Below are 27,339 nucleotides of genomic sequence, written 5' to 3'. Positions count from 1 at the left end.
AAGTACTTTAAAAGGTGAGATAATTTTAAGGAAAAATTGACCCAGTGAGAATGAACAAAACTAGTAAAAAAAAAAAACAAAAACCACAAAATCACACAGATAGAAAGATGATAAAGAATTTAAAGAGTTTATTGGAAGAAAAAAGCAGATATAATGGGATGGTGACAGAAATCTATTACAGTGGTAGCAAACAGTAACTTAAATGAAGTTGGATCATCCCATGATGTACCAAGCTTTTTATGACCACTTAAAAACAACCATGAAAACAAACTACTAAAAACTGCTAAACAGCATTGACTTGTGTGCTATGGCTATAGTTTCATTTGAATAGGTAGATACAGCACATCACTTTTTTCAGGACACAAAAAGGGTTGGTTTTACTTCCAAATACGTGTCATGCTAAATTGCTCCTTATCAACAAAATAAGTTTGTTCTAAAAAGACAAAAAATGAACTTATGCAAATAAAAGACATAGAGACAATATAATGTAACACAACAGTTCTGTCTGAGAGAGAGGGGGAGAGACCAAAATAGAAAGAAACCAAAGCTACATTACATAACTAGTGCATCTCTGCAGTACTATAGTAAAAAAAAAATAAATTATTTTGTTTAAAACCTGAAGGCATTTACTCAGTTTTCACTGCCAGCAATAACCTGAAAGATCTGAAGAAATCCAGGGAGACTATACTACTCTTACGTACTGTCAACTTAGGCAGACCACAGAAATGCACTTAGCTCTGAAATAAAGCTCTAGTCCTGACTACCAGTAACATACACCTTGTCTGTTTCTGAGACAACAGGGAGGAAATTTGGCTAAAATAACCTATTTCATGCATGAAACCAAAGCCATAGAAACTCAAGTGTGACCTTTCAAACAGCCAATTAAAGTCCAAAGGTCATCTTTAATCACACAGGTAGTCCTATTAGACCAAATGAACTAATAAAGTAATAAACTAAGTAAAAGTGTTTGCAGACATTTGCAGAACAGAGACTTGATGAACTCATACTCTGTTACTTTATTTTCGATAATCAACTACCTGTCTTTTCTAAGTATGAAACAGTAGCATTGAGATTTAGCTCACATGTAAGGGAGTACTGCTTATGCATGTATGGCCTGTAAAACTTATTTTATTCCCTTAGCTGGATTTGTTTTCTAACACTTTTAAGGCTTGTGGAAAAATGTAGTAGCTAGAAGATTTCAAACCAACAGCGTGGATTACTGTCTCTAAAGTAAAAAGAGTATGTATTGCAAAGATTTCCTGCTTTCTGATGATGGATAAGAGACCACAAAGAGTCACTAAGAAGAACAGATAAAGGCCGAGGCCCTTTGTTATCACCTTCTAGCGGTTTCACAATCTGAAGCTTTTCTGGCAGGTAGGAGCGACTGCTGATAGACATTCCCGAATATCCAGTGAATTCTGAAAATCTGGAGTGAGTTCCCAGGGACATGATGCTCTCTGTGGGAGTAACGGAACCACTACGGAGTTCACCCTTTTCTGCCAGTTCCCGCAACTTCCTCTCCTGCTCTTCTTCAAAGAACTTCCTCTCCGAAAGGTAATTCTCCCGCCTAAGGGACAGCCTGCGAAGGGCAGTCTCTAGGTCACTGGAGCCTGGTGTCCCTGGAGTGCCAGGCTTCTTCATTCTGTCTTCATTTCTAAAACATAAAAAGGACCAAAAAAAAGTGAGGGTGGGGAAAAAAAGTCTTTGAGAAACTTAAAAATTTCACATGACAGTTTTGAGACATTCACCAACACCTTGAACTTATTATATCTGGGAACAACTCACTACTCTTTGAGAGAGCTCAAAGGCAAACACCAATACTTTCTCTTTCATATTAAAACCATTTTGAATCTTAGTTCCTGGTTGGAAAAGCTGTGCTTTAGTTAAGAGCTTCCTCCTACAAAGAGCTGAGAGATGTCTACTTGTTGTCTCTCTCTCATGGTTATACAAACTCAAATGAGTAGGCCAAGTCTTACAGGGCCGACACTGCAAGAATAAATCAGTAAGTCACACAAGTATGTTATGCTGATAAATATTCCTTGTTTGTTTTGAGACATTAGTTTTTGCTATACAGTATAATGTGAAGCTATACTGGGGGAAGAGACAAGTACCCAGAAGAGTTAACTTCTAACCAGTTTCCTCCACAAGTTTTCACATTAGGTTGTCTACATCCACCCATCCATCCACTACGTTATTTATTTATTCATTTTTACGATCAAGAGTTAGCTGTAGCTGCAACTTAGGTTGGAACTTCATGGCATTAATGCAAAATTGTGAAAATATAAGTATTTAAGTACTGAACCACATTTGCACAAAATGTGGTTTTACATTATCTGCTGATGATGCACCTCCAAACAGGTGTGAGTTGCAGAAATTGATACACAGTACTTTCAAAAAGCCTTTTTTTAAAAAAATAAATAAATAAAAACTTGAGAGCTCAAGAACTAAAAGCACAAATTAGAGTAACTTTTGAAGATACAGGTCATCAAGTTAGCTGCATGATGTGGGACAAAAAGGGGAAAACAGAAACCCTTTGCCTCTGTGTCAGAAACAGAACAAAAACAAAGCCCAGTGTTATAGTACTGACCCGTTCTCAGAGGATTCTGTCTCTAGGATGATGCTATTTGTCTTGTTGTCTATCATAATGTTAGAGATGTCTCCCCCATAGAAACTGGATCGTGGAGTGCTGACACAACTAGACATGAGTGAGTTCATAGCAGAGGACTGGTTAGAGCCTGGGATATTCATTGGTGATGGAGTCATGGATCTTTGCTTGACAACTTGGTTAACATTTCTCACAGTTTCGAAGACCCGCTTCTGATGACTGGTAAGAGATACACATAGTTAATAATCACACAGTGTCTTCTTACTTTAAGGACAACCAGAGAAACAGGTAACCCTATCACAGGTCCACCAAACACCTTTGGAGTATTTGTAAAGAAGTATATGTAGGTTCCCATATTCACTACAGTCTGGCCACTACATTCAATCCATCAATATAACACTTGTATCATCCTAGAATATTTTAGACATAATGTTTGGGTGCATGGACCCTCTCAAATCTTCATACAAATTAAGTCAAAGGGCATTTCAGTACATTACCTAAAAAATGGTTAAAGTCGTTGTGTGAAAATTAGATTTTAAAAAAGAAAATTCATCTCCATTCATTCAATTCTTAACTATCAGCTAGCTAATCCATTTCAAAAGAGAATTCGGATTTTCTCAACTGCAAGCAAATCTTGCACTTCTTTTTGCAATCAATTTCCCACCCCCTTAAGTAGCATTTTTTAAAAGGAAAATAAATCAGAAAAACAATGGAGCAAGAGTCTAGGGAGAGACTGTCAAGACTGGAAACCTAACTTTTGACTTAGTTATACAGCTTATTTTTCATCACCATTATTCTGGCATCATAACAAACTCTGTTCATCTGCTTCAAAATTAAGATCAGATGACACTTCAGCAGAAGGTTCGTGATAAAATAAACTTGCCCTACATCATGGTAAAAAAGCACTATTACTGATTTATTTTACAGTTCAACAGTGGCTGAACAGAAGAAGAGCAAAACCCTTCTAGCTAAAGGTAATGCTGCAGTGGTATAACAATGACAGCATGCCTTATGCCTTATTCAATGTCATTCAAATTTTTGCCCTTCTGTTCAAGCATGCTCAACAGTTACATCCTTCGTATGTAGGCTCCAAGTCTATGGCTGTTTTTCTTTAAGAGGCTGAATCTAAGAGCATCTATCAATAAACAGTCCGACGGAGGTTACAGTTACCACTGCTCATCAAATAAATAAAACCCAGAAGAGCTATGAAATCTAAAAAAAGGTGTCCTTCTTTGGCATAGGCATAAAAAGTCATCCTATAGAAGTTAAACTATGCTTAAATTAGACTAATCTGGAAGGATAAATCCAATAGCATGTGATCTTGTTAACATCTTTTTGATCTTACATTTTTCTAATTGACATCTCACTTTGTCAAAAGCTCATTTACAATTCTTGACTTTTGCTCTGAGAAGGTTAAAGTATGTGTCAAATGGTTCATAAATATACTTGGAAGGTTTCTTGGAATTGGTTACCATACAGACCCTGACTGTCCTTTCTTTCTAAAGGTCTGGTGAAAACAGGTAAAAGCTCATAAAGACCCCCTTAATTAGGATTAAATTGTTTCAAATTAACCTAATTTGTGCACTTAGGTGAGATAAACCTGTTGAGGTACACATGCAACTTACGTCAATAAAGCCAGTTCTGCCAAGCTGAATCTATCTTTAGCTTTTGGACCTTCACAAGTACTTATTTCAAACTACTCCTGTTTAATTCAAGAGAGCTTTAGCAGAATGCATGCCAACTAATCTACACAGGTGTAACTGGCAGCAGACCAAGTATACAACCACACTGAATCCCTGCCTTCATCGATGCTCTCCCTGTAAAAACTGGATTAGTTCAATAATTTCCTGGTTAATTCTGCTATAACATCTGAAGAGAGAACCCAAGGGACTGAATCCCCTTATCATTTACTGAAGAAACACCGCGTGGTAAAACACAAGAAAAACAATCTTTTTTTCATTCTCAGAACCACATTTTCAGTGCTCAAGGATAAAAAGTTTGTAAGGTAAGGCAAAAACTATATATGGGAATTCTCCTTTGGTAACTTAAATAGAAAAATATAAATTATTATTATTATTTTCCCTTCCCTCTGTCATTCACACTTTTCTAGAAATTTTTCCCTATAAATCCCTAGCTCAAATATTTCCTGTCTCTTCCTTTCTTATCACATAATAATTAATTTCAGATAGAATCAATCAATTAGGAAACAATTCTTTTCAGTCATACGCCAAGTCAGGAGAGTCGGGTTCATCTAAATGTAGTTCTTTCCTCATTGACCCTTCTATTTCTGCTGCCAAAGAATCCTGTTAAAAACAAGCACAAAAGAAAAAAAAAAATCAGAGTATAGGTTAATAGGTTGTCGCTGCAGAAAGTAATTGATTAGTTCAAAAAAATTCCTAATGACCAATAAATTGCCATTCCAGAAAAAAAAATAGGTTTACAAACGAAAATTGACTGGAAAGTTGGAAGACTAATAAATGTACTAAATGACTGACAAGTTATGGCTTAGCTTCATACGGCTACATATGCCACAGGACACATAACATAGATAACATATGACAAAGATCCTGAAAAAAAACACATTACAGACAACAACAGAACCCAAGTCCCGAAGCTTTTCGTAGTAAATTCCCTACTCAATAACACCCTCCTCTCACATCAAAAGTTTTGCTTAATTTGTTTTTATTTAAAACAAACTGAAAGCATTCTTTCCATTCACAACATTACACACCAACCCACAAGAAAAGACATGGTTCTTGGCATAAAGTATTACATACTTCCGCCATGGGGTTAAAGGTGACAGACTATCAGTTCTCTACTGCTGGTCAGTAAGCATTACTGCCTAAGTGTAGTTAAGCCCACAATCTAAATGCTTGGTTCCCTGAATCAGCATTTGAAAACCATTTTATACAAAACACACAAACCTATCTGAGCACAAGCATACTTTTCTCAGCTTTCAACTGAGCTTTTCAATTGCATTTGTGCAAATACAACTTACATTATTAAATGTCTGTACTTTAAGTTGGCATATATTTCACCTCAGAAGGGACCATGAAATTAATTTAACAAACCACTGAATTTTCAGTGTCTCTAAAACAAGAATGTATATGTAATATTCAAGTACTGAAGAACTAGAATGTATATGAGTGACTAGAAGACTCCCAGCAGAGTCCTGAAAGCGCATCTGAAAGCAATAAGTTATGTTACCAGGAAGTTACATCTCCAAGGATATTGATGAAAATCAGGAAGCTCCTATTGAAAACCATGCACCACCATACAGGAGATGCATAACAAAGTTGTACAGAACTGTGTAACAATCTATTAATGCTACCCGTGGTTCATAGCATAAGCACAGGCAGCTTCAGATTGTAGATAATATTGAGTGAAAACAACTAATTACACAGCACCACTGTTTGAGAACCAGGCATGCAGAGTCAATCACTCAAGTATCCTGTAAAACTATGCATACATATTTCACACATGCTCCTGTCTGGCCTAGCTTAACCCATCCTTAAGGCTGTAATTCAGATGCAAACACTCATGTTTCCTTCCTTTGGCTGTTTTCTGGTGTGTTCTTATCTTCTTACCATAGGGAAGAGACCGAGAGAGTGGTACCGACGTGAGATGGCATTTGGCATAGTCTTGTTCCTAAGGTTTTTCAGCTCTTCTTGAGCCTCATGAAGCATTTCCATGCACTCTGCATACTTGTCTTCCAGCTCACGCAACTATAACATACAGAAAACAATCCAAGACATTATGGGCTGCACTAGAGTCACAAAAAGCCTGCAAATTCTTTTAATGCTAATAAATGGTAATGATGTAGGGAAGAATATCCCACTCTAAATGAAAATAACCCCAAAGAGTAAATTTAGTATTATTGAAAATCATGAAAAACATGGAACAGTAACAGGAAGGGAATACGTAAAGGTTTATGCTGATGATTAACAAAGAAAGAGAAGGAATTGCTTGTTCCACTTCCTGTCCTCTGTATCTCCTTGAAGCCACTGTCAAGAAGATACAGAGCTAAAAGTGTCTTTAGTCTGATCGGGTACAATGGTTCTAATTTGCCTGATTATTGCCATGATGGCCACAGTGGCAAACAGCATGAGAAAAGAACAAGACATTTCACAGCGTTCCAAAAGGACTTAAGAATTTTAAAACCAAGACTTATATATAATCATATAACCTCCAACAGCCTAAGACCTTGCCTTATTTTTTGCTTGACTTTCTCAGGAAACCCATCTTTTGTAACCACTGTGTCTGCAAATGTCTCTGTAGCCTCACAGTTTTTGAGTTCACCAGCCATTTCAACAAAGCTTGGAAAAGGGGCAGAAGTCTGAAATACCGCATACTGAAATATGAGTTTCATAAAAATAAGCTACTCAGCTTAGAAACAGAGAACCCGATGGAGATTCATGAGCTCAGTCTTTGTGGAGCACCATAGTTAGAAAAGGACCACCAGTAGGAAAGGCTTCCATGGGCATTCCCACCTCTGACACCAAGTAGTCCAAGTACGAGACACGTCCTAAGGGGATCGGGCTTTTTTCATTCTGTTTTGTCCATTTTATACACGTGAATGTAGCACCCAGAAGAAAGCCAGCAACAGTGGACTGTCTTTGGTTTACTTACTGAATACAGTATGAGTGAGCTTTTTCATGTTACCTCACTATTCAGAACAGGCCTAAAATACCAGCCCAGATAAGTCATCCTTGAAAAGGTTTCCTATACAGCCCATAAGTCTCAGTTTTTGAAAATGTGTGCCAGTTGAAACAGGAGAGAACAAGAAGGAAATGGTTTTGCACTCTAATGGGAACAAAATATATATATATATATATATTCCTTCATTCCAATTCCTTCATTCCTTTGTGTCCAGTTCTGGCTCCTCAGTACCAGAGGGACACGGAGCTCCTGGAGCAAGTCCAGAGGAGGGCTACGAAGATGATTAGGGGACTGGAGCATCTCTCATACAAGGATAGGCTGAGAGCTGGGCCTGTTTAGCTTGGAGAAGAGGGAACTGACAGGGTTTCTTATCAATGTGTATCAGTAACTGAAAGGAGGGTGTCAAGAGCATGGGGCCAAACTCTTTTCAGTGGTGCCCAGCGACAGGACAAGAGGCAACAGGTACAAACTGAAACACAGGAAGTTCCAGCTGAATATGAGGAAACACTTCTTTACGGTGAGGGTGACAGAGCACTGGTACAGGTTGCCCAGGGAGGCTGTGGAGTCTCCTTCTCTGGAGATATTCAAAACCCGCCTAGATGCAATCCTGTGCAACATGCTCAGGGTGACCCTGCTTGGCATGGGGTCACAGTTCTGTGATTCTGTGAAACACATACACAAAATTATTTAATACTCTTGATCCAGATTAGATGAAAACTGCCATGGTAGAGCAAATAGTCATTGCCCTACTTCTAAGTTATTCTAATATTAAGTAGAGTACTCACCTCTGCTGTGAGCTGTCTCTGGGCATCTTTAGCTGCTCCCAAATGCTGAACGAGTTCTTCATTTTCAACCGCACACTAAAATGTGACAAAAATGTCAGAAATACTGTGATGTTTTGTCCTGCCATTATGTCTGTAACCTACACCACAGGTAAGCAGGAAATTTCTAACTTTTGTCAAGACCTTTTGCAGCACTTCTTAGTTTAAAAACATTTGAACGACATTTAAAAATATTAATAGAAAAATATTAATATTAAAATATTAATATGCACTCAGCATCAGCCTATATACCCTGCTAAATTTACCTCCCAGACCCTAACACTAATGAGTATCTGCCCACTGAAACACTTGTACTGATATTCTTGTGTTACTGAAGTCATTAATAATTCAGCGCAGAATTTTACATCTAAGGTTTAAAATAAATTTAATTACTGTATTTGGTGTATAACATAGGCATTTTTAATAAATATATACTTTCCAGTCAAGTATGTTATATACTAAATATCAAACTGACACCCAGATAAGGAGGGTGGAAAGTTTCCTTTAGGCTCTAGCATACAGAAAATTGTAACTTGTCTTCCAGCTACAATGGTAGCTAATTATAGCAATAATCTTGCAAGTGGATTCCTTACAGCTTTTGCCTTTTTCTGTAGATCGACAATCTGAGAGAGGAGATGGGTGATTTCTTCCTGCTGCCGGGCAGCATCTTCAGTTTTCTTTGCTAACTCCTCGGAGATATTGGCAATCTGGATGTTTGCATCCCCTTTAAGAAAAGTGATTACAATCAACATTACAACATGCAAAAGCAAAAAAGCAAGCAGAAACATGCTCTTTCAGAACATCACTTGATTCAGCAGAATCCTTCCTCAACATACAGCACCATTTTATTGAAAAAAAAAAAAAAAACACCAAACAGTACAACACTAAGCCAGAAAGACACAAAATGCTCATGTCACAAAGGAGACTGTACTTTCCCTTAACATTAACATTTTCTGTGCAAAATTACTTTGCATTTGAGAAAGATTTAGCCTACAGCCAGAAATTTCTGCTGCATATACCAAGTCAGCTGGAAATTCTCTTATTTTCCTTATACAAATGGTTGGGATAAGTACTGAAGAAAAAAAAAAAAAGACTGATCTGACTTTTTTTTTTTTCTTTTTTATTGAACAATCTCAAATGAGAAGGAAAAAAAGAAAAAGGACATACTTAGCTCTTTTACGCAGTCATTGACAAGCTGTTGTTCTTTCTCTTCATAAGTAATTGTTTCAGTCTTCAGCTGACAGGCCTATTCAAGAAATCCACATCAAATATGCTACATTAGCATGTTTGTTCTTTGCCAGAATGTTGCTACATTTCCATCTGCTTCAGAGAGACACGCTTTTCTAATCACTCCTCCAGAAAGACAGTGAGAAACAATGATTTTTGCCTGCTCTCCCTCATGTTCCAGAAAAAGGGGCCAGGTGAATATTCTGCAGAGATGCTGCTGCATAGAGAAACTTGTACCAGTATCCCCTCATCCCCACTAGATGTCACCAACATATTTTACATAAAAAAAAAAAAAAAGTCCTAAACATACAAAAGCCACATATGTAAAGCTTGATCTGGTCACCTGAATAAAGCCAGGTGTCTAACTAAATGCTTGATTTAAATACTTGTATACCTGAACAAAACCATTCGGATAGTATTTGAAAATTCCTGGCACTGTAACTGTATATTCCACATAAAACCTCAGTGCTACCTCCTTCTTTGTCTTTCCTCCTCTAACTCTAGGAGCACCAAGAGGAGCCTGGCTACACCCAGCTGGTTCTGTCTGGCACCACCTCGGTGGGCAAGTCGTGTGCCAAGTGCTGGGGATATGCACAGACACTCACAAAAGCCATCCGCAGAGATGCATAGCTCGGAGGTTTTAGATTTGGCTCCATACTGTGCCTCACTGGTACTGTAGACAACACTACCTATTTTCAATGGGCCCTGCATTTACAGTAGAAAATGGTCATGATACTATGTTTTCAAACTTTGGCTCTTTTCCCAAAAGTAATTTTTCTCCTATACCCTGCTACTTGTTTACAAAATGGTAATATGCTCTCAAAGCTTAGAAATTGTATTGAAAATTACTATAAAATTGTTTATAAGATATTAAGTTAGGGAATGTTATTTCTGCTAGACCTGGAACAGTATATAAAATTTTTAAAAGTGTCATCTGTGGAACAAACAGAATATTGACACATATAAAGGGCAAGAAAGACACAATCTTAAAATATGAACAGACTTGAAACAAAATTGAAGATACCTAATGCAGATTTAGCCTATCAATTTATATTTTGGGAAACACTGATTTTTTACCAGAGAGACCCTATTTGCCTGCAAACTTCAGATCTGCAGCTAAAGTCACCCATGGCTACTGGGTCAGCCCTTTAAGGCAGGTTTCAGGCCATGGTGCTGTACTCGAAAACCTGCCTGTGGCTCCTGCTCTCCTCAAGGCTGTACACCTTACCATATTCTGCTGGCAAGGAAACTGCTATGACTATAGCTTCATATAGCTCCCATGTTTTAGTCTTTCCTTCATTTAGAAGGATAAAGGACTGTGATTAAATAACTACAAAGAGATCTTTGTCACAAGTGGAATTACGTACTCTTAATTAGACTCTCTCACAGCTTTTAATACACACTTCTGAGTACCTGTGTTCTGGCATTTAAATGAATAACTGTGTTAAGCAAAACACAAAGGGAGCAATTTCACCTCAGATCTAAGTACAACATTCTCTTCTTCGAGGTCCTTGAGTTTCTTTTGAAGAGAATCCAAGTGAAAGTAGTTCTGGACGGAGGAGGAAGATTCATTCCTCTTGAGCCTTGTAAAAAAATATATAAATAAATTAAAAAAAAAAAACAGGTTTTAACTCATTTTTACTTGCTTGATGGCCAATCTCACAAGAAAATAGACTGAACAGAGGTCTCAAAGACAACCAGAGCCACATGAAGTATGACTTTGTTCATGGCAGTATGTTTGGGCAGCAATATAATTTCAGTAATTTTTAATTCCCAACATCTCCTTTGGAAAAGTTAATTGGCCAAGACTATGAGAAAAGAAACAACCTTACTATAGCAATCCAATAGCTCCCTGATTAATGCTGCACATGTCTCACCAGAACGCAGTAACAACTTTGCAAGCAAGGGCAGACAGCCCCTCAGAGCCTGCAATGCTGTTCAGCCAGCTAATTGCCTGGAACACACGCTATAAACCGTGCTATATTTCCTTCCCTCTGCTACTGAAAACAGCATAACATTTTTCAGTGTCCTCAGGTTCTTCAAGCACAAAGGTCACACACGTAGCACGTTCTAGCAGTGTGCAGAGATGTGGGGTACCATAAGCAGGATCAGTGCCAGTGTCATTGCCACGGAGAGCCAACTCCTGTGCAAGTTACAGTGCTGCGTCAGCAGCCTTCCTATCTTCTTTCCTCCCTCCCCAACTCTTGTTGGCACCAGTATAGCCAGCTGGTTCAGTGCAAATCCTTCCAGCTTGTGCCACGCACCAAGTTAATAGTGTTATAGTTCCAGCCTTTACAGGTATCATTTTACCACCTTTCAAAGCTATGAAAATTGTCCAAACCAACCCTGCTTAGTACCAGATGAAGGTTCAGCATTGCAGATCAATAACTTACGGAGTGGAACAGATGGACTCTGGCTCACTTTCTTCAGCAGCGCTGGTATAGAACTGGAGCAGCTCATCTTTCATGGAAAGCTCATGCCGTAACTGAGAAACCTGCACAAAGAAATAGCTTGCAGATTGGTAACTTGCTTTTCTAGACACATTGTCAAGTAAACCCACTATTAATTGGTTATTCAACCTCCAAGAATCACCTTCAAACTAAATTAGGTGGTCAAATCTGGAAGAGACCAGAAACCATTCCTCTATGTATTAGAAAGAAAGAAAAAGCATACCTTTAAAATAGACATTTTCTTTTTTAAAAATACAATAATGCAATTCTTAACTGCTACTAAAGACGGTAAAAAAGAAAAATGTTTAAGATGAATAATCCTGACTCTCTACTGCATTAGTCTAGATTCACATTCGGAGAAAGAGATGTACTGCAATGATATCGCAAGAAATTAACATGACACCATCAAGGCAAACATCACTTTATTTTGCATTTTACGTAATGACTGTCACCATCTGGCTTGAATGCAGACCTTGCAGACTAACATTTCTTCCTCTTCAGGAGACTGTAGATAAAATTATTATAGTGCTTGCGCAGGAAGGTTACATTTGAGACTCAATTGTCTGTTGAGCTGCAGAGCAACACACAGAGGCAGGCTGCCATTCTGACGTTGCTGTAATTATGGTGGCTGCAGTCAGTTTCTGGGTGTAGTTTGGGCCTCTGATGACTCCAGAACATGAGTCTGGCAAAGAGGTATACGGGAATCCCATACACGTAACAAGAATGAACAAAACATAATTGGGTGGTTAGGATTCCCTGCAACTGTGAGCTACACAAACTTAACCTTGCTGAATTTGTATTTTGATTCTTCAACAGAAGGGTTAAAGGCCCAATTACACAGTAATACTTAGGCCACTTCACAGCTGCAATTCAAGACCTCAGTGGTAAGAGGTTCTTTCTTCTTTCCTTTCTTAAGTATAAATAGCATAAATGATCAGACAAATGTTTCCTCCCACTTGCACTGTAAGACTTGGTCTTCAGTACTCACTTTCCAATGCACAGATTGCAGAACACATTCCTTTTTATTAGACTTCTACTTTTTGTATTGTAGGCATAATTATACCTGCAGTTATTACTGGCAAAACCTGAAGAGTGCCAATAAAATAGATTTAAGCTGCATTATCATCAAACAAAAAGAAGGCTCAATGCAATAAAACACTTAAACTACGCAAATTTTTAAACAAACAAGGTCATTTACTTTACTACAACTACTCTGCAAAACTATATGTGCTAAGGCACCAAAGTCCTCCTGAGACATGGTTTCAAAAAGGAAATGCACATTTCTAAAAATGCAAGGAAAAAAACAACAAACCACATATCAGCCATGGAACAAAATCAATGCATTCATTCTGCGAGGTTCATTTTCCTCCATTTCAGGGAAAGCTAAAAACCGTGCCAAAATATCAATCTACTTCCTTCCAGCACATTATGGCTCAGCCTCTTCAAGTAGCAAGGAAACAGATACTGTCAGTGGGTGGGCACTAGATCATCTCTAGCTTTTTCTATCCTTTTCCTCCATGAACCAAAACAACTGAGCATACTATTTTTACTGCCATTTCAAAGCATTCCAGTTCTGCAAAGGAGGGTGAACAGACAGAGAGAGAAACCTTTTACAGCAAGAAGAGAAGAGGCCATGGGTACAAGCTGAAGCACAGGAGGTTCAGGAAGCACTTCTGCACTGTGTGGGTGACTGAGCACTGGCACAGGTTGCCCAGAGAGGCTGTAGGGGCTCCCTCCTTGGGGATATTCAAACGCCGCCTGGACATGGTTGTAGGCAGCCTGCTCTAAGTTATTCATAGCATGACACACATACCATTAAAAACTTAACTTTATACTACACATCAAAATCATTTTGTTTGCATATTACAGAAACCCCACATCCTTCAGACAAACCATTTTAGGCAGTTTTTACAGAATTTTATAAGCTCCCGTTCAATTCTCTTTTTTCCCTTGCCTATAGAGACAATTGTCTTAGTTACCATTTTGTTTGTATATTCAAAATTCAGCATTAACAGGTGATCTGAAATCAACTAAAGAAAGAATTTCAATATGCAAGCATCATGAGCTCCAAGCCTGATGCGCTCTGCCTCAAAAGCATCAATTTCTGAAGGAGTCAAAATGACAGCATGGAAGATGGGCGTTGATAAAACACATGGCCCAGTGTACCAAGCCATCTGGTAAGAAGCTTATTTCTGGTGTTCCTTTTCCTAATACTGCTCCTGAGCCTCTCCAAACACAACCACACCTGGCAAAGGCAGACACTACCTGCATCCCCACGCCCTCCTCAACCAAATCCTCCATTCTGGATGCATGGTATGAATGCCTGACCAGTCATTATATGCATGCCCAGTAAATGCCGAATCAACCAATGCACAAATAAACGTCTGCCACATGATGGGCAGCAAGCAATAGCACTCTTCTGATAGAATAGAATTAGTTTTCCTTGCCAAAAAGAGTGGGCCAAAAGGGATTAATTCTCTGTGGGTGCTTCACCGCCATTTATAGTGCATCTGGGATCTCTCCATCTGTGCTTTATTTATCAGACCCCATCTTGGATATAATTCAACCCCCTACATCCCCGAGCATTTTTAGTAGCAGACATTTTTAAAGTTTTTATTCCACTGTGTTTCATTGTTCTCCTGCTTGCCCTACACCTCTGGGATTCCTCTCCCTCTTGTTCAAATGTACATATGGGCAAGGTTCACAAACCAAGATCACTGCCCCTGAACACAAGAAATAACATTTGACTCTACCTCAGCCAGTCATTAAGACAGTAGAGTTTAAATAGTGACACTGAGTGAAAGATGGAGAGCTCTTTTAAAGCATCTTGTATGGTTGCATCGAAGATCCATCCAGTAAGAATCTGCCAATACCCACAGCAACCCACTCCCCATTCAGAGGAATACAGTAAGAAATATCAACTGTATAGACATTCAATTAGAAATGCAACAGTATGTGTAAAACAAGGCATTACTCCAAATAATTAGAAGTTTTCAGTTATGTTTTATAGAACACACTAATTCAAAAAGACATGCACCGTCACATATTTTAAATGTGTTCATCAACAGTGTAAAGCATTGTCACTGTAGTCAAAAACTGAGAGAAATGTCTGTACTGCAGCAGGCTAACAGTCCATGCTTCAATAGATTCTGCCACAGTTTCCTGAAAAGACAGACAGCCAAATGACAAGAAACTGAGAGATCTCAGCAATCTTGACAAAGTTTGTCCCACCCTTTGCTTCACAGCATAACCCAGCACTCCCTAACATAGACAAGTTCATACATACAGAGCAAGTTAAATAAAAATTAGCAATCACTAAAATGTATCCTGATCCATCTGAAAAATGGAGTCTTAACATCAGTCTATGAAACTGACCCTGCTTGGAAAAGGCGGAAAGCACATGATTTCAGTGAGTGTGCACTACTGGAATCTCTATAAATATAAAAAGCAGTCATATTCAATTTGAGAAGCAAAGGGAAGCACTCCTAGCATTCAAATAGCATGATCTAAAAGCCAAAATTCAACTTGGGTATAAATAGAAAAGCATTAGGGAAAAAGCAATTAAACATCCATCAGAGAGGATGTGAGAGGACTGAGAAAGATTCAGGGAAGAAACAAGAAAAAGAAAGAGCTGTAGAAGGGAAAAAGTGATTAGTGAGGGGAATTATACATAGGATGGGAACAAGGACAAAATCAGTAGAAGAAAACAGTGGGTAGAGTGACTCAGAACCAAAAGAACAGCTGATTTTAGAGGAAAATGAAATCTGAGGCATAGCATAAGTCAGTATTCCACCCCCGCCCTCCAAATGGCCTTGATTTGAGCCAACAGGTCAAATGACTTTTTTTGGTCATACATCTGCAAGTGTACATGGTGTAAAAATGGCTGTCCAAACTGCTACAACATGGATTGACCTGCTATGGATGGGATGCCCAGGAAAATTAAGTATGGAAAAGGTAAAGAAAGCAGGAAAATTCTCCCCATCACACCGCAGATACCTCAGTCAGGCATGAAAATCTTACCTCTTCCCTGATGTGTTCTACTTGCTCCTCAAGGAACTCGTTTCTTTCTGTCAGTGATTTATTCTTCTTTAAAAGTGACTGGCCAATCCGAGCAGCTAATTCTAAGTCCCGTTCTTTCTGTAAAGCATTAAGAAAAGAAAGCAAATGGCAGAGGGAAGGGTAAATTTGTCATAGAAAGGAAGGAACAAGTACTTAAAACAATAGAGAGCCTTTTTTCCTTCTGCAAGGGTTTGTTTGTTTGTTTGTTTGTTTAGGTTTTGCTAATTTTCTTTTTCTCTTTCTGCTTATGTAACACTGACATTCAGAAAAGACTGGCCCATACAGAGGTACTGAACCATAGCATAGCTGCAAGGTCTAACGTCAAAAAATGCAAGCTAAACCAGAACTAGTTCTTCATTATGGCTTTGAGAGACTACCAGGGGAAACTATTGCATCACCTTGGTATAGCATTTCCTGAATGCTATCACAGAACTTCACGGGTTTCATTTTAAGGACTTTAGAAATACGGTAAAAATGCCAAAGAACTCAAAGCATTCTGCAGTTTCCGCTTGCCCCACCTTGAAATAGAATGCAGCCGGCTGTGCAGGAGCAAGTCCCATTACAGTGAGTATTCAGCCTCCTATCCTCTTCATGTAAGCAGATCCGTTAGTGCTTTAATATAAAACCAGATCCTATCCCTTTCTTTTTTTGCAGATGCTCAAATCTACATGAAGTAGAATTCTCATTCCATGTTTTCCCCTCTTTTACCTCTTTCTATGTGCACAGAATTGGAAGTAGCTCAGCTAGACAGTACATGTACCAATAATAATTAGAGGCCAGTCCCACTGATGACATGTATCTATACACTAGGTTGTAATCTGCCTGTGGCAAGATGATAAACAGCGTAAAACTCTGCAACATTCATTAAGCATTTTCACTGATGATTTCCTTATTCAATTATTAGAATTATTCTAAAATAGTGCAAAAATGGCACTGTGGTCGTCTCTCCACTTATCTTCAGTTCAACACCATTTGAAGAGCAGTTTTCTTCCTTTCACATATTTACTGAAAATACTATTTGGGGCTTATTTACCCAGCTGACAACAATTTGATTTATGACTAAAACCTACCTTGTGACACGCATGGCAAAGCCTAAAAAACCTACAACTACTCCTAACCTGGACTGGAAGTAAGTCGATAAACGTGTTCCTACTATACTCTGCTCTGGTGTGGCTTCACCTTGAGTACCGGGTGCAGTTTGGGGTGCCACAATATAAGAAAACTATTAGAGTCCAAAGGAAGGCTACAAAGATGCTGAAGGGCCTGGAGCTATAAGGACTGGCTGAGGTCCCTTGGTTTGTTCAGCCCCAAGCAGAGCAGGCTGAGGGGAGGCCTCATGGAGGCCTGCAGCTCCCTCACGAGGGGAGCGGAGGGGCAGGCGCTGAGCTCTGCTCTCTGGGGACAGCGACAGGACCCGAGGGGATGGCATGGAGCTGGGACAGGGGAGGGTCAGGCTGGGTGTTGGGAAAGGTTCTGCACCCAGAGGGTGGTCGGGCACTGGGACAGGCTCCCCAGGGCCGTGGTCACGGCACCGAGCCTGACAGAGTTCAAGAAGTGTTTGAACAACACTTTCAGACATAGTGTTTGATTTTGGGGTGGTCTTGTGTGCATGCAGGAGTGGGACTTGATGATCCTTGTGGGCCCCTTCCAACTTGGGATATTCTATGATTCTATGAATTTGAATGAAGAGGCTTTCATAGTGAAAAAATGAAGTTTTGTAATAATAAAGTGATGGGTTATTGATCACTGCTGTCTTGACAAATAGCGTTTTCCAAATGATTTTTGAATGTCCGTATTGCATTTGCATTAAAAGCCACTGGCATTATCTAGCCATAAAATCTCACACACAATCTTTTAGAACAGTAAGTCCCACAAAGCTATCCAAAAATGTTTAGTTTACATATTTGGCCAACTTATTGTTCAGCAATTCAGCTCACTTCATAAATATAAAGTGAGGGGAAAAAAAACACATCAGTGCAGCTTTGACTCTACAGAGGCAGAACTATCTAGTGGCAAGGTTTCTGACCTCAAAGCTGAGGAACACAAATGTGTTTCCAGGCTCTTTAATTAACCTCTCTAGACTTCCTACAAAATTTTTTAGCAATTCAACTCTAAATCTCAGTTTGGGGTCAGGCCTCCTCCTCAGTGATATGGAATTGATGTATTACAGCAACATGAGTAATAAAAACACTGAAGTCTTACTGATTCTATGATTAATGATTATGATAACTTAATGATTCTATAATTCTAGGAAGTTAGACACATTTAAACCATTCTTAGGAAGGGATGAGAAAGCAAGTTCACAAAGGAATCTGTTCCCGTTCTTAGCACATATCCAGAAAAGCCTGATATCACTCCCTTCGCTCCCTTTTCAGGGCAATAGGCACAGATTTTCAAAGGATCTGCATGCAAGCTGTTTTGATATCTTCCCTTTCCTGTCTGCATGGCCAAAATACTGCACCTCCCACCCTGCCAACTTTGTAATACATTCATTTGAAGCTTGCCAACAAGAACAGGCAGACATTTAGGTTTTGGGTTTGTTTTTCATTTGTCTGTGTTATGGTAGCAGAAGGAGTTACACCTTCACTTCTGCAAACAGGTTTAATCTCTTGTGATAACCAACATTTAGAGAACAGAGAAAGGAGACGTTAAGTGCACACAACTGCCTAGGAAAAGTGATTAAATTGGAAATGATGGCCAATTAAAAAATAAAAAACCTCACTGAAAATATTTGTTTTATTAAAGGTTCGCCTACTGCACATTTCTCCATTTTCCCTTTGCTATCATCCAGGTAGGGAAAGTAAACCAGATGTTTTAAAACATTGGCTTGGCAAATCCTTCTAGCATTATTCCTGATTTCTGGATCTATAGACATTTGGCTATGGGAACCCAGGAGGAAACAGTTTGGCAAAGTGCTGCATCATTACTAGAAGGAGCCATGGAAACAAATGCAAGTAAATCCCAGCCACACAAGACAAAGGAAGCAAGACACAAACAGGTAACAGCCTGTTACTACAAATAAGTAATTTATTCCTGAACATGGCTTTTAGATAAAGCATTAGTTTTAACTGAAGTTTCCTAAGAAGTTGTTTAAAAGAGATTATCTCAAAGCATGAAATGCAGGACTTTGTACTTAGATTATATTATCAAATATAGGTGAGAGATGTGAGCATTCCCATGCTTGTCCCCTTGCAGAATTGGAGTAATAGACCACAATGGACCTTGGCCACCCAGATCCTATTTTTGACATTGCAATAAGCAAGCAAATAGGTATGAAAGAATAAACTATGTTCAAAGATAAACAAATATAATTGTAACAGTTTTTTCACCTAAATAATTATTCATAAACCTCATTTGGAAAATTATCACTCAAGCTCACTGCTGAAAAGCAGCTAATTTCAAACAAACAATTTATCATGATATTTACTGAACATTCTGTCCTGTAGCTTGACCATTGTTTTTTTTACCATTTCCTGAGAGCCAAGGATTACAGTCATAACAATGTACATAATAACAGTATTAAAAACAAAAACACCACAAAAAAAAATATATATATATATAAAGCTAAAGAAAAAAGGCTTGGAGAGCATTAGTTTTGTTGGTGGTGGTGGGTGTTTTTAAATTTTGTACCTGCATTCTTCTGGAAAGATGCTGAGATAATTATGAATACAAGAGTACCTGTGATTTTTCTTGTAAGATTAATCCATAAATAATACTATTAGCTTTACATGTACTGTAAAAAAAAAGTTTCATTTAAAGATTTTTTTTTCCTCTCCTCATTCATTTTGGCAAATATTTGGCCAAGAATAAGTTAAATGGTCCCAGCTGAAAAATAAGCACAAGTAATGAATCCATAGGACTAATGTAAACAAATGACCTTTATTTATAAAGATTATTTACATTTCCAATGAGATGAAGTTTACATACACTCAGGGCACTTATTCCTCCTCATTTGAGAAGGGTCTATGAATAGTCACTACTTGAACCATATAATTTCTGTACTACATTTTCATACTGTGTATGGGTCCTAAACTAAAGAGATGTAATACTTGCCTCTTCAAGAAGACGTGTAACAGCATCTATGTCATTGTATGTTTTAGTCATCTGGCCCACTCTTTCAGCACATAGAACTGTGAAAAGACAAGACGAAACATTAATAATATTGGCAATACCACTGGGAGAAAAATATATCCTTTAAAGAACATAGAATTGCTTATGTTTTCGTCTTAAAACTACTTATTTCAACTATGGGGCAAGTATAACAAAATCTACCAGAAAAAAAAAAAAGTATCAAAGCTTCAAGCTGGGAATACTAATGCTTCTTTTTTGCAGTGAGTATTTGCTTTTGTCAGTGGCAGAACAAACCACTAAAACAAAACTTTCTTTTCTAAAGAGAAATGTCATGAGTTTATGGGGAAAAAAAATCAAGGAAGACATGAAAATGTTCTTAGACACACAACTAGGATTCTGTTATGTCACCTAGTCACTGTATTGCATGCAGTAGAATTGTTCCATGAATAAGCAACTCCAACAGTGTCAGTAACAATGTTCACCATAAATATGATGTCGTAGTAATGGAACTAAGCATTATGGAATGAGACAGCAACGTCAATAAAAAATGCATGCAAAATAATACACCATTCTTATAATACCTACACCACATCATCATGGCCATTGTATCCCTCATAAAAAATGTTTACTAAACTGGGTAAGATGATTAATCACTAAGGTGGAACTGGGAGTTTTGTTAGGCTGAAGGAAGTATGCGGAAGTTTAGTCTATCACCATAGGTGATCCATTAAGAAGCTACACAGGCTTATTTGAAGTCTGCAAGTTTTCTAAAAGTCCACCAATAATCAGAGGAAAAAACAGCTCTTTCTACTCCATTGTGACATATTCTTTTTATTTTCAGCTGCGCTTAATCGTCAAGCCCTGTAATTCTGAAAAAAGGGATTGTTAATAGAGTTGAGTTGATCATATTGACTACTGGCTAGCAGACTGCTGTAATGCAAATTGTTCTTCAGGGGATTTACCCTTGACAATGTCAGTTAAAGCTCAGTCTGACTGACTGGCTAATATTGCTCCAGCATGCATTAAGGGAGGTTGAAGGAAAGACGAATAAGGCCTAATTAGATTTAAAAAAAATATGCACAGAGTACAGCAATAGTACAAAAAAGTTTGTCACCCTAAGGAAATGATGCTGCCTGATTATAAATATACAAGATACTAAGTACATAAATATACAATCGATCACAACTAAAGGCACATCAATAATATATCAAATACAATACACAATTTGTTGAAATATGTTATGTTTTTTTCCATACTTGAACATCAGAAAGTTGCCCAAACTACAGCAAGAAGTATTCTATTTATTTTCCTGTTTTTCAAACTCCACTTCTGAGGATCAAATCCCGAAAACATTTTAGTGACATCAGCACTGCCAGTGAATTCCAAAGAATGCCATTCAGAACAATTCAAAAGAATTACATTTATCCAAGTAATTATGTCTGAAAATGGTAACAGTAAAAAGTTTGTGCTTCAAAGTAGTAATTTGACAAAAATTACAAGCAAAAAATACAATGCATTTGTAAGCTACAAGCTATATGGTCTGCTTTTGACTAATCAGGAGCCACAGAATGTAGAAACTTGCAATAGAACATCAGTAACTTGTAGAGAACATCAGCTCTATAAAACAAAGGTGGTAAAAAGAAGCTTTCTGCAAAAACTCCTTAGAAAGGCAGATAGTATGACCTCCAGAAGACTATTCTCAATAAAAATGATTCATGATAGCTACAAAAATAATTTTTTAATACGTAAGTTCATAGGTCATGCAATAATGTCTATCAGAATCCCTGACACCAACAGTTTATTTTCCAAAACAACAGTACATTTAATAGTTCCCTTGGTTACAACATTCCCTTACTGCTATAAAATAATGTTTGAGATTGTCATTAGGAGGCGTATATTAACTCTGTCCCTGGCACTGATAATCACGGCTGATTATGACTATGGCAACCCCACTCCATTCTAATTCAAGTGACTGTATATTCCAGCTGATAAAAGGACGGGGCTCCCTCAGACAGAATAGTCATGGCCAGGGAAAAGGGTAAAGGTAAAGACGTAAAGAGGTAAAGGTTTGTACGTGTGGTTGCTCACTCGGCTATTCCTTCAGATTTTGCCATTTAAACTTAACAGCAGGTTATCACTACAGTCCAAAATTAAACAGCATTTTCAATAAATATAATACTAGAACTCTTTGCATACAGGTAGGAATTTTTATTGATAATCAACACTTCTGAGCTGCAAAGGAAAGGTGACCTTGACAACAAGCCTTGATACGAGGTAAAGTCAAATATTTCTTTTTGGTATCTGTAAGCTGAATAATAAGTGCCAACAAACCAGAGAAACTATCACAACAGATTTATTCCCAGCAATAAGTAGCAACCTAGTCATCAATGGCCATTGTATCTCAGTTTCCATCAAACTTCTGTTAACACAGAAGTCTTCATATATTACTCTGACAATGCGAAAGGGTTTTAAAGCAGAAGTGATACATTATTCATCCTCCTCAAAGTCCAAGTGGAAACAAACTTCAATAGGTTGCGTATAATAAAACACCTCCTCCAGCCAGCTGCCTCCTATAATCATTGTGCAACACAGCAGAAGTCCAGAGCTACCAACAGAAAGGAACATACTCCTTTTAGAAAGAGGGCAAACTTGCCAAGAGATATTTCTCCTCAATCCTCAGAAACCGAGGCTTGCAGGTGAAGAGAAGGTAGAAAGAAAAAGGAGAGAAGCAATTTAGCAGTGGCATTTAAAAATGTCAAAGCTGTTTTAAGTTTGCAATTAGTCATTACAAGTTAACATTTGGTCAATTGCTAGTATAGTGATTTTGATTTCCTTAGATGCCCAAAAAATCTACCAAGTGAAAAAGATGCATTACTTTGAGTTCTGATCAGTGAAAGATGGAGGAAAAAAAAAAAATCAACACACCCACACGTCTAACAGATTCTGCATAGTAGGTTTCTAGCCTGATTGGCTTTCTGATGAATATGAGAGCCTGGTAATACTACTATAAAGATAAAACAAGAGCAAATGAAGGACAATGCTCTGTAATAAAAAAACCTAAAGTGCCAATTTACTGACCTCTTTTTGCAAACCAGTACTATTTTTGCTTGAGGATGATAAAAGTGCAGCGTCTAAATGCATGCATACAACATACAAATCCAACATCCTTTGCATCTCTCAGTTTCTGGAGATGGCCTTTAGGCAATAAAGACAGACAGAACACTAAAAAATAAATGCTAAAGCATTGGGAGTGCAGAATTCTAGAAAACCTCCGTTGGAAAAATCAGTTTTGGTAACAGCTTTGAAACTAATGCTACAGATCCTAAACTGAAAACAAAGAACAGATAAATGTTCTATCATGTTATTTTCATGATCGCATTAAATATATAAAACACAAATAGATATCTGGTAGCCCTGGTAGCAAAGTTCTTGTTTTGTTTTTTACTTTTTTATTTTTTAAAAGCCAAACACACAAATGGAAAAATGCTACACAGATGAAGTATTTCCTCTGCCTTAAAGTACCTAGCACCATCTTCATACTCTCTTAAAGCTTGCAAATGTATGGTTATACATATTCCTATGTTTCTCAATGTGATTACAGCTGAGAGGATGTACTTCACGTTTATTTTGCATCACCTATTTAATACAATGTGACTGCAAGCTTCTTTCAAACTCTGAGCTCTGCACTGCCTAAAGCACAGACTGTCAAGATGAAGATGCTCGGAGAGGAAAGTATGTGCCTTCCTGGACTGTGCCCTGAAAGACAAACAACCATGTAGCATGCTGCTCAGAGAAAAGTATGTTTCCAGGAGCATGAAACAGCCATGGAGGGGAAGGGGAGCAAGAATACTACTACTAGGAGCTGCTGCAATGACCTACCTTCCCCAAACTGGGGATGCAGATACAAAAACATCACAGGAGCCAGCAGTCATAGGTATCACCAGCACCAGTTCCCTGCACTGGCTAGCCAGAGCCATAACTCCCTCCTTGAGGCATACTTTCTCTTAATTTTTGAGACCTATCAATCAGGGTCAAGCTAAAGAACTAAAAGAGAGTGCAACCGCTGCTGAAGAGAAAAGCTCAGCTCTCACTGCTCCTCTTCCCATCCATTTCTAACCACCATGAAACAGAGGGGGGATGAGACACTATAGTGAAATTTCACTTTTAGGACAGATAATACTGACCTGTATAATTATACTGTCTGACAGGGAAGGCCCCAGTGCACTGGGATTTCCTTACTACTGAAATATATTTCCCCAGAAATTACATCAGGATAAGGGAACACTGTCCAGGGAGCATGAATCTCCAGCAATTTAATGGCAAATCTTCTTAACAGCAAGGTGGCAGCAAGGGACGAACTTGCCGCTTTTCTTCATTACAATTCCCTATCCAAAGCCTTTAACTATGGTAAAGCCTACTGTATTCTCCATCAGTCATGAGAAGCTGTCTCACAAATTGCTTGCATCTCCCTCCCCTGTGCTCAGAGCTCTCTCCACACACTGAAGCCAGGATGGCAAGTTCTTCGCATCCTAAATGTGGTGCACCTCGACATAGAGAACAGGCACAGAAACACTGACCAGCAGCACTCATTATTCACAGATACCACTTGGAAAACACGAGGAGTCAGAGACCATGGCTGACTCAGGCTCCTCAGCTCACATTGGTTTTGTTTCTGAAAGGCAATTTCTGCACTCCAAGGATGAAGTATGTGCTAAAAACCACAGCTTCAGTCCTAGAGCCGCTGATAGTTACGTCCTGGCACTGGTTACTGGCAGCGCTACCTGCATTGAGCCAGGTGCATGAGGATATTCTGAAAATGGTGCCATAGTGCATATACTTCCCTTCAAATAAACTCAGAAAAAATATACCTAAAATGTGCCCTCAGCTCTGCTTCTGACTCAGGCTAGGAAGTTTTTACATGTTTAAAGGTAAACACATTAGATTCTCCTCCACTAAAGATTAGTTTCTGGCAGCCCCGGCTGAACTGGGGCAGAGGCTTCAGGCCTGCTGGTGCCTGGCACATTGGAGACGGGCCTCAAAGAGCACGATCACCTGAACAGCTCAACATTTCATGACAGTATTGCCAGAGGAGCTTCAGAAATGTGCTTCTGAGGCAGGAGGACTTGCTAGGTGTCCAGATTTAAACAACACGCTGCGAGCAGGCCATAGCTGCTGAGGGCACGCAGGGAGCCCACCCAGCAGCCATGACACCGCTCAGAGGAATGAAGAGCGGCCACAGCACGCACACCGCTTGCTGCTGTGGAGCCACGCCGCAGGCGAGCTCCTTGAAAGAGTCTGAAAAAATATAATGTTGTGAGCAATGCACGCACGGTCAGATACTACATAATAACAAGGTGAAAAATGACTAACCTAAGTTCAGTAGGCAATACCAATGGATTATTTCCTTTTTAATGTTACAGCTTGGCTTACTGGGATTTCAATGACACAGTTTGCACATGAATCATTTAATATTAAGGTGCAGTTACTGATTCTTCTAGAAGCAGAGATTTTATCTTACCATTTAAGCTATGGTGAAAAGGGTGCTTATTTACTGCAGTTTCTCTCATATAGCGTTCAAAGAGCTTAGTTGTTTCAATGTTAGCCTACATTATTACTTCATCTGAGATTTGCAGAAAAACTCTGCTGTTATTTCTTTTCAAGAGCCTATGCCCAAACTTTCAGGTTGGCAGCCATTTCAAAGTACTTCCTCTAGGCTGGGCATGCACCGCAACAAACTTTCTTGTGATGAATGAAGAATCAGGTTAAAGGAAATTTCAACAAGAACATCATACATCTGTTCTTTCTATTAGCACAAACACAGATCAAGCGTGGAACCTCAGTAAATATACCCACAAAGCAAAACTAAGGAGAAAAGGAAAAATGCCTAGAGAGAACAGAAGGCCTTGTGTTATTGTTGACTCTGTGTTAGGGCCCCACAGCTTGTTATCACCTTAGTACACAATATTTGCTGGTAACAGCTCAGCATAGCTCTTCTGTAAAAACTTTTCTCACAGGATTTTTGATTACAATCCATTGAATTCCTGTCTTGATATTCTCCTCCTTCATCCATTTCCTCTCAAGAAGTATCTGGACTGCAGGCCTTACGACTAATAAACAGGTACAGGGCTGAACCAGGATCTGGACGCTATACCTTTTAAAAATCTTAAAATGAAGTTACAAGGCCGTATTAAAGCCATGCACTGTCAGCTGTTAGTGTTTAAAGATTCCAGACCATTGTACAAATGCAATTCTAGCCACCATTTTTATAAATTAAAACAGGTATTTCATATTTTCTAAGTAAAAACTCTGGAGTGCCAGAAGTGAAGAATCTAAAAGTGATCACAAGACTTTATTATTATTATTATTTATTTATTTATTTATTTATTTAAACTTGAGCTAGATGAAGAGGGTTTTTAATCTGTTACATTAGTAAACTGAAACAGTAACGACTGGCCACCACCACAGGTCCTAAACAAGTCACATAGCCTCCTCCTGTCCCACCTTCAAAAGCAAGAGTCACAACACAGCCCAGATTCAGAATTAGCTGACTCAACAGTGCACTGACCAAGGAGAGCTCAAAGGCTGCCCTTTCACATCTTAGGTTTTACCAACAAAAACTGAGCAGACACATCAACAATTACTCCTGTTCAAAGCTTCACCACAGTCAACTCAAAGACCAACTCATCAAATGAAGATTAAATGTTACTGGGCAATCTTACGACTCAGAAAGCAATGCACTGACTCTTGGACTATTCTGCCTAGACCTTTATGAAGGTGTTTCCCATACTCATCAAGAGAGCTGATTCCCGTAATGCTGCCCAGCATAACGCTTGTTCTGTCATAGAGGTTTTAAAAACAAGACCGATGGCAGTGAAAGGATCTAAATGCCGTGAAAGGGAAAAACCTCAATCAAAATGACCAGACACATCCAGTTCATGGGACAGGCCAAACAGTTAAAGGAGTCTTAATTATACAATTTTTATCCCCTTCCTTCCATGAGAAAGTTAAGAAATAAAGAGTGAACGATGAGATAACTGTAAATCATTAGTGAAGCATATTCTTCAGTTTTTCCTTTTCTGATACTATGTATATAGTCAGACATAGCTAAACATTTCTTCTCTCCTGCATGGTGGTGTTTTAGTCTGCTTTATTTATAAGATGGATTGGCTCACCCTCAACAGAAATACTATCATTAATAAGCATGCTCACGTGAAAAGATACCTAGAAATATCACACATCCTTTTTGTGCATCTACATCACTACTACATCAAGTATGTAGGTGACCTAAATGTATAGGTGGATGAGAGAAGCATCTTTAAAAGGCATTTCATATAATGAGCTTTTGAGCGGTAGGTACTGTAGAGACACAGGACTAAATTTATCCCACATGGAACTCAATGTTCTTTTTTCTCTTGAAATCAGCAAGAATAGGTTCAGACTGTACTTA

At 38.6% G+C, this 27,339-nt stretch overlaps 1 protein-coding gene across 26 annotated transcripts in view; it reads right to left on the bottom strand.

Annotated features, from left to right (window-relative positions):
* The window catches only part of TRAK1 (trafficking kinesin protein 1), a 137,361-nt gene that overhangs the window by 19,433 nt on the left and 90,589 nt on the right, over positions 1–27,339 (bottom strand). For 17 of the 26 annotated variants that reach the window (XR_013945819.1, XM_080578326.1, XM_080578324.1 and 14 more), the window contains 11 exons: positions 19,871–19,951; positions 15,783–15,895; positions 11,706–11,806; positions 10,787–10,895; positions 9,253–9,331; positions 8,679–8,809; positions 8,050–8,124; positions 6,193–6,330; positions 4,832–4,908; positions 2,588–2,824; positions 1,338–1,654 (listed from right to left, as the gene is read on the bottom strand). Coding sequence is in view for 25 of the 26 variants with exons in the window: in XM_080578339.1 (XP_080434465.1) it covers positions 1,338–1,654; positions 2,588–2,824; positions 4,832–4,908; positions 6,193–6,330; positions 8,050–8,124; positions 8,679–8,809; positions 9,253–9,331; positions 10,787–10,895; positions 11,706–11,806; positions 15,783–15,895; positions 19,871–19,951 (1,458 nt within the window). In the remaining variant the exon portion in view is untranslated. Of the gene's footprint in view, positions 1–1,337; positions 1,655–2,587; positions 2,825–4,831; positions 4,909–6,192; positions 6,331–8,049; positions 8,125–8,678; positions 8,810–9,252; positions 9,332–10,786; positions 10,896–11,705; positions 11,807–15,782; positions 15,900–19,870; positions 19,952–27,339 lie in introns of all 26 variants that reach the window. The other 9 variants (XM_080578334.1, XM_080578338.1, XM_080578341.1 and 6 more) reach the window with 1 other exon arrangement.

The sequence above is a fragment of the Anser brachyrhynchus genome (genome assembly GCF_964034855.1).
Source record: "Anser brachyrhynchus genome assembly, chromosome: 2".
NCBI classification, from domain to species: Eukaryota; Metazoa; Chordata; class Aves; order Anseriformes; family Anatidae; genus Anser; species Anser brachyrhynchus.
The sequence above is the reverse complement of the archived record's forward strand: the minus strand, read 5'-3'. Positions and strand labels throughout refer to the sequence as shown.